The 16,162-nt window shown below is 39.2% G+C and overlaps 1 protein-coding gene across 2 annotated transcripts in view; it reads right to left on the minus strand.

Moving 5' to 3' along the window:
- RAD50 (RAD50 double strand break repair protein) overlaps nucleotides 1-15,776 on the minus strand; it is a 97,414-nt gene extending 81,638 nt beyond the window's left edge. The window contains exons 1-2 of one of the 2 annotated variants that reach the window (XM_035290883.2): nucleotides 15,736-15,776; nucleotides 13,711-13,794 (exon numbers count right to left, since the gene is read on the minus strand). Coding sequence is in view for 1 of the 2 variants with exons in the window: in XM_035290882.2 (XP_035146773.2) it covers nucleotides 13,711-13,794; nucleotides 15,294-15,422 (213 nt within the window). In the remaining variant the exon portion in view is untranslated. Of the gene's footprint in view, nucleotides 1-13,710; nucleotides 13,795-15,293 lie in introns of both variants that reach the window. The other variant, XM_035290882.2, reaches the window with a different exon arrangement.
- Between the last annotated feature and the right edge of the window lie 386 nt (nucleotides 15,777-16,162).

Genomic DNA, 16,162 nt, shown 5'->3' on the forward strand with positions numbered 1-16,162 from the left:
TTCAGTCCTACCTAATGGCTTTTGGACTGAATTAATCAGGAATGAATAACTATTCCTCCATTAGTTATGCTGAGAGTTTTCATCATTAATGAGGATTACATTGAAATGTTTTTTCTGTATCTACTGATGTTCACATAATTTTTCTTCTTTATCCTGTTAATGTGGCAAATTATACAATTTGTTTTTTTCTTTTTCTATAGCCTAATTCAATTGTTCCAGTATGTCCTTTATAGCAAAAGGATTCAGTTCAGAATTACACTTCATATTTGGTGGTTATGTCTCTTTATTTTCTTTCAGCATGAAATAGTTGCTCAGATTTTCCTTGACTTTCATGACTGACAATTTTGAAAAGTAAAGACCATCATTTTGTAGAGTATCTCCCAAAATCTGGGTTTATAATATTTCCTCATGACTAGAACCAGGTTATATATATATCTTTGGCAGGAATATTATACAAGTGAGGATGAGTTCCTTTTACTGCATCTCATCAGATAGGACATTATTTCCATTTATCTCATTACTGAGGGTATTAACTTCAATTTTTTTTTTTTTTTTGAGACAGAGTCTTGCTTTGTCATGCAGGCTGGAGTGCAGTGGCATGAATACAGCTCACTGCAGCCTCAATCTCTGAGTCACAAGCGATCCTCCTGTCTCAAACCCCCAAGTAGCTGGGACTCTAGGTGCGTACCACCACACCCAGCTAATTTTTGTATTTTGTGCAGAGATGTGGTTTCACCATGTTGCCTAGACTAACTTCAATCTCTTGATTGAAGACCATGTAACTATCCCATACTTCATCAAACTTTCTTCTATCAGTTTTAGCATCTACTGTTTCCTACCTGAATGAATTATTATAATAACTATCAAATACAGGCATACCCCATCTTACTGTGATCTACAGAGGTTTATGGCAATCCTGCATCTAGCAAGTCTATTGGTGTCATTTAGACATGTGCTCACTCAACAGCATGTGCTCACTTCCTGTCTCTGTGTCACATTTTAGTAATTCTCACAATATTTCAAACTTTTTCATTACTATTATACGTTATAGTGATCTGTGATCAGTGATCTTTGATGTTATTTCTGTAATTGTTTTAGTGCGCCACAAGCCATCCTCACATAAAATGTGAACTTAATCCATAAATGTGTGTGTTCTGGCTGCTTTACTGACCTGCCATTCCCCTGTCTCTCTCCCTCTACTTGGAACCTGATTGCCTAAGACACAATGATAGGAAATTAGGTCAATTAGTAACCCTACAATGGCTCCTAAGTGTTTAAATGAAAGAAGAGTCAAAAGGCTCTTGTTTTAAATCAAAAGCTAGAAATGATTAAGCTTAGTTGAAAAAAGCACAGCAAAATCCAAAACAGGCTGAAAGTTAGGCCTCTTGTACCAGTTAGCTGAGTTGTGAGGGCAAAAGAAAAGTTCTTGAAGAAAATTAAAAGTGCTACTTTAGTGAACACACAAATGATAAGAGAGTGACAGAGCCTTATTGCTGATATGGAGAAAGTTTTAGTGGTTGGGACAGATTAAACCAGCCACAACATTCCCTCAAACCAAAGCCTAATCCAGAGCAAGGCCCTAGCTCTCTGCAATTCTATGAAGCCTGAAAGAGGGGAAGAAGCTGCAACAAAAAGTTGGAAGCTAGCAATGGTTGGTTAAAGAGGCTTAAGGAAAGAAGCTATCTCCATAACACAAAAGTGCAAGGTGAAGCAGCAAGCGCTGATGCAGAAGCTGCAGCAAGATATCCACAAGATCTAGCTAAGAGAATCGATGAAGGTAGCTACACTACACAACAGATTTTCAATGCAGACAAAACAGCCTTCCATTAGAATTTATCCTGCAATATCTAAGGTATGCCTATAGTAATTTTGTAGTTTCATTATTTATTCCTTTTATATTAGTTAAGATTCTACTTTAAGAAGGGGCTTTGCACTTTCTCTGTTTTTTTCCCATTTTCTTGTATCAGTATGAATTCATGGACTCCTTACTTGGGCTCCAATCCCCCACCAGGCTGTCACAGTTTGTATTTGTGGTTGCCTTCCTCACTCGGTCACACCTAGTGGATTCTGGACTGAATTATTCAGGAATGAATATTCCTCCATTAGTTATGCTGCAAGTTTTTATCATGAATGTGTATTAAATTGAAATGCTTTTTCTATATCTATTGATGCTCATGTGATATTTCTTTTTTAATCTGTTAATGTGGCAAATTATACTGATTGGTTTTTTGTTTTTCTATAGTATCTCTCTAAGCATTATTTAGCTGCATCCCACAAATTTTTAAATACTATACTTTTGATTCGTTTTTTTTTCTAATTTCCCTTGTGATTCCTTTTATGATCCATTTAATACTTAGAAGTGTGCTGCTTAATTTTCCAATATTTGGCGATTTTCCAGTTGTTTCTGCTACTGATATCTAGTTTAATTCTGGTGTAGTCACAGAATACATTATCTATGACTTTACTCCTTATAAATGTATTCACACTTGTTTTATGGTCCAGAATGTTGGTCTATCTTGGAAAATGTTCCATATGCACTTGAAAATAATGTGCATTCTGCTGTCGTTCAATGGAACATCCTATAAATGTCAATCAGGTTGACTTGGTTAATAATGTTGTTAAAATTTTCTATACCCTTACTGATATTTCATCTACTTCTTCTGTTTCTCTACTGAGAGGTGTATTGAAATCTCCAACTAAACTTGCAGATTTGTGTATTTCTCCTTTCTGTTCCATAGGTTTCTGCCTTATATATTTGGAAGTTTTACATTTAGAATTTTTGTGTCCTTGCAGTAAATTAACCTCTTATCATCATAAAATGTTTCATTTTACCTAGTTCTGAAGTCTTTTGTCTGGTATTAATATGGTCACTTCAGTTTTCTTTTCATTAGTTGGCACAGCATATTTTTTCTATCCTTTCACTTTTAACCTATTTATACCATTATATATAAAAACACTGTTATTCTATTTACTTTTATTATTTTCCATTTTTCTCATTATGCCTATGTTTTCCTTTATACCTGTGAACATATTTATAAGATTTATAGTAAGGTTTTAGGGTTCTTGTCTTCTAATTCTATTATTTCTGTTCATACGATTGATTTTTCTCTGGTTATGGGTCCTATTTACCTGCGTCTTTGCATGCTTGTTAATTTTTTATTGTAAATTTTGTATTGTTGGGTGAAAGATTGTTTTATTCCTTTAATGAGTATTGAACTTTGTTCTGGCATGCGGTTAAGTTTTTGAGCAACAGGTGGATTCTTCTGAGCCTTTGTTTTTAGGGTCTGTAAAGGGTGGCCTAGAGCAGCTTTTACTGTAGTACTAACTTACAATCATTTTTTCACTCTCAAAAAGTTCCTTTAACACTTATTATAGTGTAAGCTTGTCTGTAACAAATTACATCTACCATTTTTTTTAAATATGAAAATGTTCTCCATTTTATCTTCAATTTTCAAAGAATATTTTTGCTGGATACAGAAGTTTAATTTTCATTCCCCAGCACTTTAAAGATGCTGTCCCACTATTTTCAAGCTTAAATGGTTTTCCTAAGAAGCAATCATACTCATTTTTCTTTCCCTCTGCATGATGTGTTACTTTTTACTCCACTTGTTTCAAGATTTTATCTTTAGCTTTGAGCAATTTGAATGTAATGTGCAACACAGGTATGTTTATGCTGCTTGTGATGCATTCAGCTTCTTGGATCTTTTTTATAATCTTTATTACTCTGTTTAGATGGTCTTCCCACACATTATATCCATCTTTTCCTTTAATCCTTGAGCTTCTCTATCAGAGCTTTAAAAAAATCCTTGTCTGCTAATTCCAAAATCTGTCATCTCTGGATCTGCTTCTACTCACTTTTTTCCCTCCTCACATATAGATCACATTTTCTTTTGCATATTCCCATTAATTTTAAAAATCTTATTTTGTACATTGTAGACGCTATATTGAGAGCTTGGACTGTGTAGACTTCCTTTAAAATGTCTTGAGTTTTGTTCTAGCAGCCAGTTAATTTACTGGTAACTCAGCTTGATTCTATCAAAACTTGGTTTCAGTATTTGCCGGGTGGGCCTTTCTGAGGTCTCAAGTGAACACTGGAGAGTTCTACAAGGCTGCTCCATTCTGGCATTATTAGGACTCAAATGTCTCCCAGCATTGTGTGACCTTTAGGATACACATTCAGCTCATAGCCCCACTTCCCACCTTGGTAGTTGTTCTCTGCTAGCCCTCATTAAATCTTATCCTTTATATGGATAGCTTAGTATTTGGCCAAAGACTCAAAAGATCCTTATGCAGATTTCTGGTATACCATCTCTGCACAGCAACCCCACTTCAGTACTCTGCTCCACAACTGCCAGTCACTTTAGCAAATCTAATATCCTATCTTTGTTTCATCTGCCTAGCGATGCCCAGTTCTGCCCAAGCTCTCTGTTGGATTCCAATTCCATGTGCCAAAGTTTATAAAATGTTCCTAGGTAGAAAGCTGGAATGAATGCAGAATCACCTTTTATGTTTCTCCTTTCTCAAAGTATATAGCCCTGAATTATCTGTTGTCCAATGCCCGCATATAGTTGTTTCACATACTTTTCCAGTGTTACAGTCATTCGTCTTGAGAGTGTAACGGTGATACTCATTACTTTGTTGCAACCCAAATCAGATTTACTAGATTCTGCTTTTTAAAAAAATCATAAAATAGCCTTTGTTGACTTTTTAATAACTTCTTGGCATAAATTTAACTTTGATATTATTCAATTAATCATTGAAAAAATATTTACAGGCACTTTGTATGTTTCATGTGTTGTTTAGGTTCAAAATGACAGACTTTTTTCCTTTAAAGCTTTGAAAGATAAGTTAAATGTAGAGAAGATGTGCTAAACACCATAATAAGTGAAGTACAGGGCAATCTGAGAGCACAAAGCAGGGGCATCTAACCCATCTAGGAGAGCTCAGGGAAGGCATTCTAAAGGAAGTGAATATTTAAATGAAACCTGACAGATGAGTAGGATTTAACCAGATGAAAATATCTGAGTCACTACATGACTACAGAAATTTTAGAATGTTTGGTGCAGAAAAGCAGAGTACCATTTTATGTATAGTACATAAAATGTTCCAGAAATTAACAACCTTGTAAACACGGTAAGGCTTTCAGACTTAAGGTGATAGCAAGCCACTAAAGGGCTTGAACCAGGGGAACTGCATGAAGCCAGAGACACATTTTAGAAGAATTATTTTCTCTTTAGGGTGAACAGAGTGAACTGAAGCAAGACATGAAGCACGAGTAATCAAGAAGAGATAGGAAGGCAGCCTGGACAAGGGTTTTAGCTTTGAGGATGGAGATAAAAAGGAAGAAGTCGCTGAACTAGCTATTCAGAAACAGCCTCTTAGGATACAGACATTTCAATGAGGAGGTGGCCAGAGGTCAGTACAAAGCTTTGAAAGCCCAGAGACTTGACTCTGTCATTTCATTCTAAGGACAGCATCTGCTGAGGGTTTAATCCACAGTAGTTAAACTAAGGAACTATGTATTTACGCAGCAAAAAATTAGTTTACAGTGTTCCTGACTAGCAAGTCAAATACACGTATTCATTCTCTTCATTCTCCATGGCATCTACCTTTCTAGGACCTTGCTGCCTGGCAAACATCAAATTAGTAAATGGAATTCAAGCAAGGGCTATCTTGTAGCATTTCTATCACTATATTGTGGTTGATACTCTTATTGAAGAATCATTTCAAAAAGTGTAATTTAGATTGAGTTATTAAAATAAGAAATGTGTATTATACTTCAGAACAATTTCTATCAAAAAGAATAAAATAAAAAATAAAAACTCCTCTTTCTCCAAACAATTGAGTCCTAAAATCATTAGGTGGGGCAGAAGAAGATGTGTGCTCATGCCAGCTGAAGGTTAAGGCACCTATAACTCAGTCTAGAGTGAAATAAATGAGTTTGAATAGGCTAAGAAGGGTACCTTCATGGGGAAACAGCTTGGCACAGACAGAGTTTCAAGAGTCCAATGGTATTGGAGTTCCAGCAGGGCAAAAGGGGAATCTATGAATAGGGAGGATCCAGCTCAGAGGCAGAGTGTCCACACCAGGGAATAACATGAGGATTTAGAGCCTGATAATGATGAGAATGGGTTTCACCATTCTCTTCCTTACAGATGAAGGGTAAGTCAGCTGGGGGAAGTCAGATCATAGAGTAGAGAGGGCATTCTTGCAAGAAGCCACCTGGTATAAAGTATCAGACTGAGAAGAGTGATGCTCTCAGTGACTCAGATCTTGGGAGATTCAGGTCACAGAGTAGAGTGGGCATCACTGCCGGAGGCCACATGGTATCAGAAAAGGGTGGGGAATGAGGACATGATCCAGCACCGGAAGTCAAAGCCTATACAGAATGGGAAAGCATCCTGTTAGAGAGTCAGACTGAAGAGTCAAGAGACTATGCAGGGTAAGGAAGGCTGGCATACAGGGATGGAGTCAGCCCATATGGGATGCTAGAGCCCTGATGCAGTAATGAGAGATTGATTACATACAGGAGGATTGATGAAATAAGTCAATGTATTAAGATTATAGTTGTATTAGGACATTCTTGTACTGCTATAAAGAAATACCTGAGACTGGGTAACTTATCAAGAAAAGAGGTTTAATTGGCTCACAGTTCCACATGCTGTACAGGAAGCAAGACTGGGGAGGCCTCAGGAAACTTACAATTGTGACGGAAGGTGAAGGGGAAGATGGCACATCTTACATGGCTGGAGCAGGAGAAAAAGAATAAAGGGGGAATTGTGACAGATGTTTAAACAAACAGATCTCACGAGAACTCACTCACTATCACAAGTACAGCAAGGGGCAATGGGTTGGGCGAGATGGCTCATGCCTGTAATCCCAGCACTTTGGGAGGCTGAGGTGGGGGGATCATGAGGTCAGGAGATTGAGACCATCCTGGCCAACATGGTGAAACCCCGTCTCTACTAAAAATATAAAAAAATTAGCTGGGCATGGTGGCGCATGCTTGTAGCCCCAGCTACTCGAGAGGCTGAGGCAGGAGAATTGCTTGAACCCAGGAGGTGGAGTCTGCAGTGAACTGAGATCATGACACTCCACTACAGCCTGGGTAACAGTGCAAGACTCCATCTCAAAAAAAAAGAAAAAAGAACAGCAAGGGGGAAATCCACCCCCATGATCCAATCACCCCCACCAGGTCCTTTCTCCAACACTGGGGATTACAATTCGACATGAGATTTGGGTGGACACAAATCCAAACTATGTAATTCTGCCCCTGGCTCCTCCCAAATCTCATATCCTTCCCATACTGCAAAATACAATCATCCCTTCCAGACAGTCCCCCAAGTCATAAGTCATTTCAGCATTAACTTAAAAGTCCACATCCCAAAGTCTCATCTGAGACAAGGCAAGTCACTTTGGTTCATGAGCCTATAAAATCAAAAACATGTTATTACTTCTAAAATACAATAGCGGTACAGGCATTGGGTAAATACACCTGTTCTAAAAGGGAGAAATCAGCCAAAATAAAGGGCTACAGGCCCCATGCAAGTCCGAAACCCAGCAGGTCAGTCATTAAATCTTAAAGCTCCAAAATAATCTCCTTTGACTCCATGTCTCACATCCAGGCCACACTGACACAAGAGGTGGGCTCTGCAACTGTCAGCTCCCATAGCTGCTCTCAATGGCTGGTGTTGAGTGCCTGCAGCTTTTCCAGGCACACAGTGCAAGCTGTTGATGGATCTACCATTCTGGGGTCTGGAGGATAGTGGCCCTCTTCTCACAGCTCCACTAGGGAGTGCCCCATTGGGAACACTGTGTAAGGGATCCAACCCCACATTTCCCCTCTGCACTATTCTACTAGAGCTTCTCCATGAGGGCTCTGACCCTGCAGCAGACTTCTGCCTGGTCATCCAGACATTTCCATACATATTCTGAAATCTACATGAAATCCCAAGCCTCAACTCTTATTCTCTGCGCAACCACAGGCTTAACACCACATGGAAGTTGCCAAGGCTTACAGCTTGCAGCCTCTGAGTAGCAGCCTGAGATGTATCTGGGGCCTTTTTAGCCATGGCTGGGGTGAAAACAGGGAAAAGAGAAGTACCATTTTATGTGTAGTACATAAAATGTTTCAGAAATTAACAGCCTTCTAAACATGGTAAGGATTTTGGACTTAAGGCAAGCCACTAAAGGGCTTGAACCAGGGGAAATGCATGAAGTAGATACACATTTTAGAAGTATTACTTTGTCTTTAGGATGAACAGAGTGAACTGAAGCAAGACATGAAGCAGGAATAATTGAGGAGAGAGAGGAAGGCAGCCTAGAAAAGGGTTTTAGCATTGAGATGGAGGTAAGAGGAAGCTGGAGTGGCTGAAACGCAGGGAGTAGTGTCCTGTAATGGGAGGGGATGCTGCAAGGGTCACCGAAATGCCTTCTAGCCAATTTTCCCATCATCTTGGCTATTGATAATCTTTACTTATGCAAATTTCTGCAGCCAGCTTGAATGCCTCCCAAAGAAATGGGTTTTTCTTTCCTACCACATGGTCAGGCTGCAAATTTTCCAAACTGTTATGCTCTGCTTCCCTTTTAAATATATGTTCCAGTGTCAGATCTCTTTGCTCACTCATACGAGCCTATGCTGTTAGAAGCAACCAGGCCACCTCTTGAAAGTTTTGCTTCCTAGAAAATTCTTCCACCAAATAACCCTAAATCATCTTTCAAGTTCAAAGTTCCCCAGATTCCTAGAGCAGAGGTACAATGCCACCAGTCTCTTTGCTAAAGCATAGCCAGAGAGCCAGAGTGACCTTTACGCCAGTTCTCAGTAAGTTCCTTATTTCAATCTGAGACCTCCTCAGCCTGCAATTCACTGTCAGCATTTTAGTCAAAACAATTTAACAAGTCTCTAGGAAGTTCCAAACTTTCCCTCACCTTCCTGTCTTCTTTTGAGCCCTCCAAACCATTCCAACCTCTGCCCATTACCCAGTTTCAAAATCACTTCCGCATTTTCAGCTATCTTTATAGCAATATCCTACTCTTGATACCAACTTTCTGTATTAGTCTGTTTTCTCACTGCTATAAAGAAGTACCTGAAACTGGGTAATTTATAAAGAAAAGAGGTTTAATTGGCTCACGGTTCTACAGGCTGCACAGGAAGCATGACTGCAGAGGCATTGGGAAACTTACAATCCAGGCAGAAGACGAAAGGGAAGCTGGCACAACTTACATAGCTGGAGCAGAAGGAAGAGAGTAATGGGGGAGGTCTTACACACTTTTAAACAACCGGATCTCATGAGAACTCACTATCACAAGAACAGCAAGGGGGGAACCACCCCCATGATTCAATCACCTCCTACCAGGCCCGTCCTCCAACACTGGAGATTGCAATTCGACATAAGATATGGGCAGACACAAATCCAAACCATATTAAACCTCAATTCCTTGCTTCTCATTACCTTCATTGTATTTACCAGGCAAATCCCCAACTGTGGATAAATACAACTTTCCAACTTATTCAGTAGTTGGCCTGAACAAGACCAAAAAAACATACATAACCATGATGGCTGGTCTCTCTTTAAATTTTCACAAAACCTCTGACACTGTCATGTAATCCCAGAACAACTCCCTTAATCAATTTACTCACGAGGTTAAAAACTACCCTGTTCTCTAGGCTCCATCAACCCCTACTCCCACTCTCAACCAGTAATTATATTTCTTTTTTTTCATTGAGAATATAGAAGCATCAAAAGAGAACTTACTCATTCTTTTACCACTAAAGTTTCCAATCACATATTCTGCCTGCCATTCCTGTTACTCTGGATAACCGTGCATGTTCCTGGTATCCCCTCCAGTTGGGCAATGGATCCTATCTCTTTTTGCCTACTTAAGAATTTTGCTCTGTAATTATCCCCTCTCCTGAATCAGTTTTTCCCTCCAGAGTCATTCCCAGTGGTCTATAAATGCTCTAGCATATCCCACCTTTAAAAACGCAACAAAACAACAAAACATTCCTTTATCCTGTAAACCTAATCGGGTACTGCCCTGACTGTTTCTACTTACAACAAAATTCATAAAATAATTGTTCCACTTACCCTTTCTCTGATTACTAGAACTGGTTTTGTCAAGAGCAAAAACAAATTCCACATATCCAAACACTCCTCTCTTGAGCTATGAACTTATTTGACACAGTTGATGATTTCCTTCTTAATAATACTGGTCTTTTTTTTTTGAGATGGAATCTCGCTCTGTCACCAGGCTGGAGTGCAGTGGCTTGATCTTGGCAAACTGCAACCTCCTCCTCCCAGGTTCAAGTGATTCTCCTGCCTCAGCCTCCTGAGTAGTTGGGACTACAGGCATGTGCCACCACATCTGGCTAATTTTTGTATTTTTAATAGAGACAGAGTTTTACCATATTGGCCAGGCTGGTCATGAATTCCCAACTCTGTGATCCACCCACCTCACCCTCCTAAAGTGCTAGGATTACAGGTGTGAGCCACCATCCCCAGCCTATCCTATTGTCTTCTAAGACACCATCCTCTCAGTTTCCATTACTTAATTGCTCGTTTACTATCTTTTGCTAGCTTCTCCTCTTATTCCCAATTTCTAAAGGCATTAGCTCTAGTGCTCTAGGTTCAGATCTTGAATATATTTTCCATATTTACTCACTATTTGATGTCATCAGGCTTTAAAAATTAAGCAGAACTACCTGCATACATTAATGATTTCTAATTTTCTTTCTCCAGCCCTAATCTCTTTCCTGAACAGAATTCTGTTAGCCAACTAGACATCTCCTTTAGATATTTAACACATATCCCTAATTTACATGTTTAAACCAGATCCACCCAAATCTTTTTTTCCAGAGTGTCTCTATTACAGTAAATGGCAAAACTATTTTATCCAGTTGTTCAAGCCAAAAACTTTGGAGTTATGCTTGATGCTTTTACTTATTTCATACACCATTATCCAAAACATTAGCTAATTTGTTGGTTCTACCTTCAAAATACATCCTAAATCCAAACATTTCTCACCACTTGCACCACTACCTTAATCAAGCCACTTATATTTCTGACCTGGATCATTACAAAATCCTCTTAATTTGTCTCTGCCCTCCTAACTTTGCTACCTACAGATTGTCTTCTCTCAGTGACCAGACTGAGCACTTCAAAACCTAAATCAAATAAGGTTCTTTCCCTGCTCAAAATCTCCCAACATCTGATAGATTCCTACTTAAATAAGGCTAGAATCCAAGGACATACAGGATCTAGTCCCTTCTAGCTTTCTAACTTCATTTTCTACCATTTTCCCTTGTTCTTCCTTGTGATTCCTTGAATACACCAACCATGCTCAGGAACTGTGCACCTAGACTGAATGGAATGTGTTCCTACCAGATTTTGAACAACTCATTCCCTCTTGAATGAATATTTTAAAGACAACTCTAATTACTCTGTGAAAGAGAGCTTCAAGAATGAGGGCAGAAAAACAAGTTAAGAGACTACTGTAATAATTGAAAGGGAATATAATGGCGGCTTGGAACAAGAACACATTGGCCAATGGAATGAAGTAGACATATTCTGAAGTAATTTTAAAGGGTAGGTAAGAATTGCTTATGTATGGATGATGACAGCATTTACAAAACTGGCAGTGGGGAGAAGTACTGGGGTAGTAACAGAGTTGAGAATGTAGTGTTTTGAACATGCTAAATTTGAGATGCCATTAAATATCCAAACAAACAGCTAGACATATATCTCTACAGTTAAGGAAAGAAGTCAGGGTCAAATATGTAAATATGGGAGTTATAAGAACATAACCAGTACTCAAAGCCATTAGACTGAATAAGCTCATCCAAGACAGACAGGGAAAAGGGTTAGTACAAAGATGACCAGCTCATCAAGCAAAGGTAGACCCAACAAAGACTAAGGTATAGCCAGTGAGAAAGAAGGAAACTATGATATTACAGTGTCACAAAACCGGAGGGGGAAATATTAAAAAAAAAAAAAAATAGCCAATTGTATCAAATCTGAAGAGATGATAATGAGAAATAGAAACTGACCCCTCTATCTGGCACATGGAGATTATCAGTGACCTTACAAGAGCACTTTTAGTGGAGTAAAAAAAGAAAACCTGAATGGAGTAGACTGAGGGAAAAATGGGAGACAATGAAGTGAACACAATGAGTACATACAAATCTTATGAATTCCGCTATATATTGGAACAGAGAAAAGGTAATGGCTAAAGAGTGAACTGGAGTAAAGGGAGAGTTTTTTGTTTGAAGACTAGAGCTACCAGAGCATGTTTATATGCTGATACGAACAATTCGTCAAGAGAAACTGTGGATGCAGGAAAGAGAAGGAAAAAGTAAAGGGCAAAAGCCTTGGGTGGATAAGAGGGATCAATGAGATCTAGCCTCCAAGGAGCTGGTTGATGTTTAGATAAAACAAATAATAATTTATCCTTAACAGACAAGAAAAAAACAGTATGGGTACACATGTACAGTACTTTCATAGATTTGATGATTGGAAAATGAGGGAATCTTCATTTGATTCTTGCTATTTCTCAATAAAGTACAAAGCAAGATTATCAATTGAGAAGAGTAGATGGTAGATTTAAGGAGAGAGAAGGTAAGAAATAGTCATAAAGAGGCCTCAGTAAATGTACTAAATACTATTAAATATCTAAGTGGAAAATTTATAAATACTTTCAAAATTACAGAGTTAACTTTAATCACACAAAAGTGGAAACAATAATCAACAGGGGGTCAGTTAATAAACTACAGGATATAAACTCAATGGAATACAATTTAGTAATTAAAAAACAATAAAACAGAAGTATAAAAATATACTAATGTCCTAAAATATATATGTGTGAAATATATTTATATGCTTACAAAGACATGGTTTTATAAGCAGAAAAAAGCTTGAAAGAATACATAATGAACTCTTAACATAGTGGAAATGGGGTCAGGGAGCATCGAGAGAGGCACATGACCCCATTAAAATAAAAACAAAACAAAACAAACAAAAATATATATATACATATTGCTGTTTCATTTCTACATGTGCAAAAACAAAACCTATTGACCCAATTCTATGTCCTTTACACACATTAACAGTATAAACACCATAACTCAAACTGATTCATACACAAAGATTTTTCTCATGGTACTTTTTTTCTAGACAGTGGGTCTCACTATATTGCCCAGGCTAGCCTTGAATTCCTGGGCTGAAGTGATTCTCCCATCTCAGCCTCTAGAGTATCTGGGACTACTCATACATACCCCCATGCCTGGCTTATCATGGTACATTTTAATGAAAAACTGAAAGCAATCTAATGTAAGAAAATTATAGAACTATTAAAGTGTTCATAAACTTTAAGTAGAAAATATCTCAGATATACAAACAGTATAAAGATTAAAAGAAGCACTCAATGCCAAACACCCAGATTATAGTTTTTTAATGACATGGGACTTCCTGATAATGTTAAGTGGGGAAAAACAACCCAGAATACAAAATTAAGAGTATGACCTCAGCTATATAAAACAGTATTTAAAGGAGGAGGAAAATACATGAAAATGTCAACCACGGTTATCCCTGGATGCTAAAACTGTGTGGGGCTGACTTGCATTTCTCTTTATACTTCTCCAATGCCAAGTTTTCTACAATAAGCTATTATCACTTTTATAATTATAAAAACGCAAAATTTTACTAGCACCATTACCTTGGGATCATGAACAAATGTATTTCCTTTGGTTCCAGGAGGGAAATCTCCAGTACAAATATATTTTAGACATTCAATGATGGTCTAAAGAAACAGAAAATCATATTATTTCATTATAAGAGAATCACAGTTTATCATAAAATATGAATTCATTACAAAAATGTTATTTAACAGGGAAACCATAAAAGTTAGATAACATCTGACATTATAAAACCTGTAATAAAGATTTGATTAAGTTTTTAAAGAATCAGTGCTGTAAGTTCAGAGAAATGTTATATAACTAAGAAGTTATCCTAATATAAAGAACTACTGCTTAGGAAAAAATAATTATTTGCAACTGGAACCCTTTAAACTAATTCAATAAAAATGGCTAACAGTTAAGTACTGAATTGTACTAAGCACTCTTACACACATTTATTTAATTATCACATTAACTCTAGGCTGTAGAAGCTTTTTGTTTGTTTAAGAGACAGGGTCTCACTCTGCTGCTCAGGTTGGAGTGCAGCTGCATGATCACGGCTTACTGCAGCCTCCTGGGCTCAAGCAATCCTCCAGCCTCAGCCTCCCAAAATGCTGGGATTACAGTCGTGAGCCACCGTGCCCCGCCTGTAGAAACTATTTTTAATCTCCATTTTATAAATGAGAAAACTAAGGCACAGAGCAGTGAGATCACTTGCCAACAGTCAGACAACTAATAAACGATGAAGCAAAAATTTTTATTGAGGTAGCTAGTCCTCATAAAAAACATTATACAGTACTACTCTCCCCGCTGGTAGTATTTAGCACAATGCTGAGTACATAGTAAGCATTTAACAAATAACATTTTTACAAAAACAAAATTAAACAAGTCTGGCATTCAATTCTCAACCTTCTCTCTTTCTATGCTCTTCACAAATCCTTCCTTTAGATTCTTCTCCCTGCTATACTGACATTGTCTTGCTTTTTCTTGTCACCATTCCTGACCAGAACACCTCTTGGCTATTCTTTCCACTCAAATTTCTAAATATTCCCAGGATTTTTAAAACAATAATAATCATAGTAAGTCAGTCGTGTGCCAATTTTAAATTTTTGACTGGGTTTTAAGAACATCCTAACAAAAGTTTTCCAAGTTCAGCGTCACTACATCAGTTACATTTTAAAGCTAAGCCATTTATTTTCCATGTATAATGCTTGGGCAGTGGCATACTTAGAAACTCTTTAGTCATATATGTATCATTTTATAACTTTTTAAGGAATTCTTGTATGGGACAAATACTGGGAAGAGAATGCTTTGTTTTGAAATCAAGGAGACAGCGTTAAAAAACATCAATACAGACCAAAGGCCATCCAGTAGGACCTGAACTGTGAGTGGGTGGCGACAGCTCTTGGTCTCGCGGGATTCTTAAGTATACCCTGTACCCAAAACATGCCGGGACATCCTTCCGGTACTGCTTCAGACTAACTCCTAAGGTCGCCGAGGCCTACCCCGAGGCACTTCAAGAGCCTCCACCTGTGGAGCCATAGGGACGCTTCTGCTTCTAAAGAGAGTTCTGAACTCCCCAGACATTTTATTCTCCGAAAGATGTAGCGACCTGTAAACTTACCGTCTTTCCTGCCCCATTCGGTCCAACCAAAATTGTAAGGGGACTGAAGAAAGTGATAATTTGCTTATCTTTGTCCTCAATTCCAAAACTCCTCACGCCTAGAATGCTCATCTTTTCGATCCGGGACATGTTTGCAAACGTTAATCTCACCAGGGACCTGGAGCCCACTAAGGTTTAACTGAGGACGAAGCAGGGCGTGCAGAGAACGTGGGACCCGCGAATCTCAGGGTCAGGAGGATCCGGGCGGGGAGCGAGGCCACAGGACTGCCAAAAGATCCCGCCGGACAACAGAGGGGGAGGGCGGCGGGGGATGGAGCCCTTCCTCCCACACTAGCTGCTTTTCTCGCCGATGGCGAGAGCGGAGGCGGGGACGAGCCCGGGGCTGCCTGCAAGGAACGCAAAGCCGTAGCCGCAAAGCGACCCCGCAACGACGCGCACTCACTGCTGCTCGCCCCGGCCGCCCCGCGGGTCACGTGGGCCTCTAGGCCCGCGCAGGTCCACGCAGGTCCACGCCACGCTCCTGGAGCACGCCGGGAAGTCAAAGCCCTGCTGTGCGTGCGCAGCTCCGATTTCCGGATGCGGTACGGCCCAGCAAGGGTTTGGTGTCGTGCGCTGCTGCCTGTGGCCGCGGACTTCCGGGTCTTTGCTGGGGATAGGCCGCCTGGAGAGGCACTGAGTTTTGGAAGGGAAGACCAAGTCCTATGACGGAGGGCGCTTCCCAGAGCTTGATCCTGGGTCTCCTACAATGGGGAGAAAGGGTGGGATGGATTGGAGACCCAAGAAAGGGGTCCGTTCATTTCGAAACTATTTTCCTTTTCATTCACATTCTCTAATGTTCGCATGGTAATTTCCACTGATCACATAACATG

Source organism: Callithrix jacchus, chromosome 2 (assembly GCF_049354715.1).
Source record: "Callithrix jacchus isolate 240 chromosome 2, calJac240_pri, whole genome shotgun sequence".
Taxonomy (NCBI): domain Eukaryota; kingdom Metazoa; phylum Chordata; class Mammalia; order Primates; family Cebidae; genus Callithrix; species Callithrix jacchus.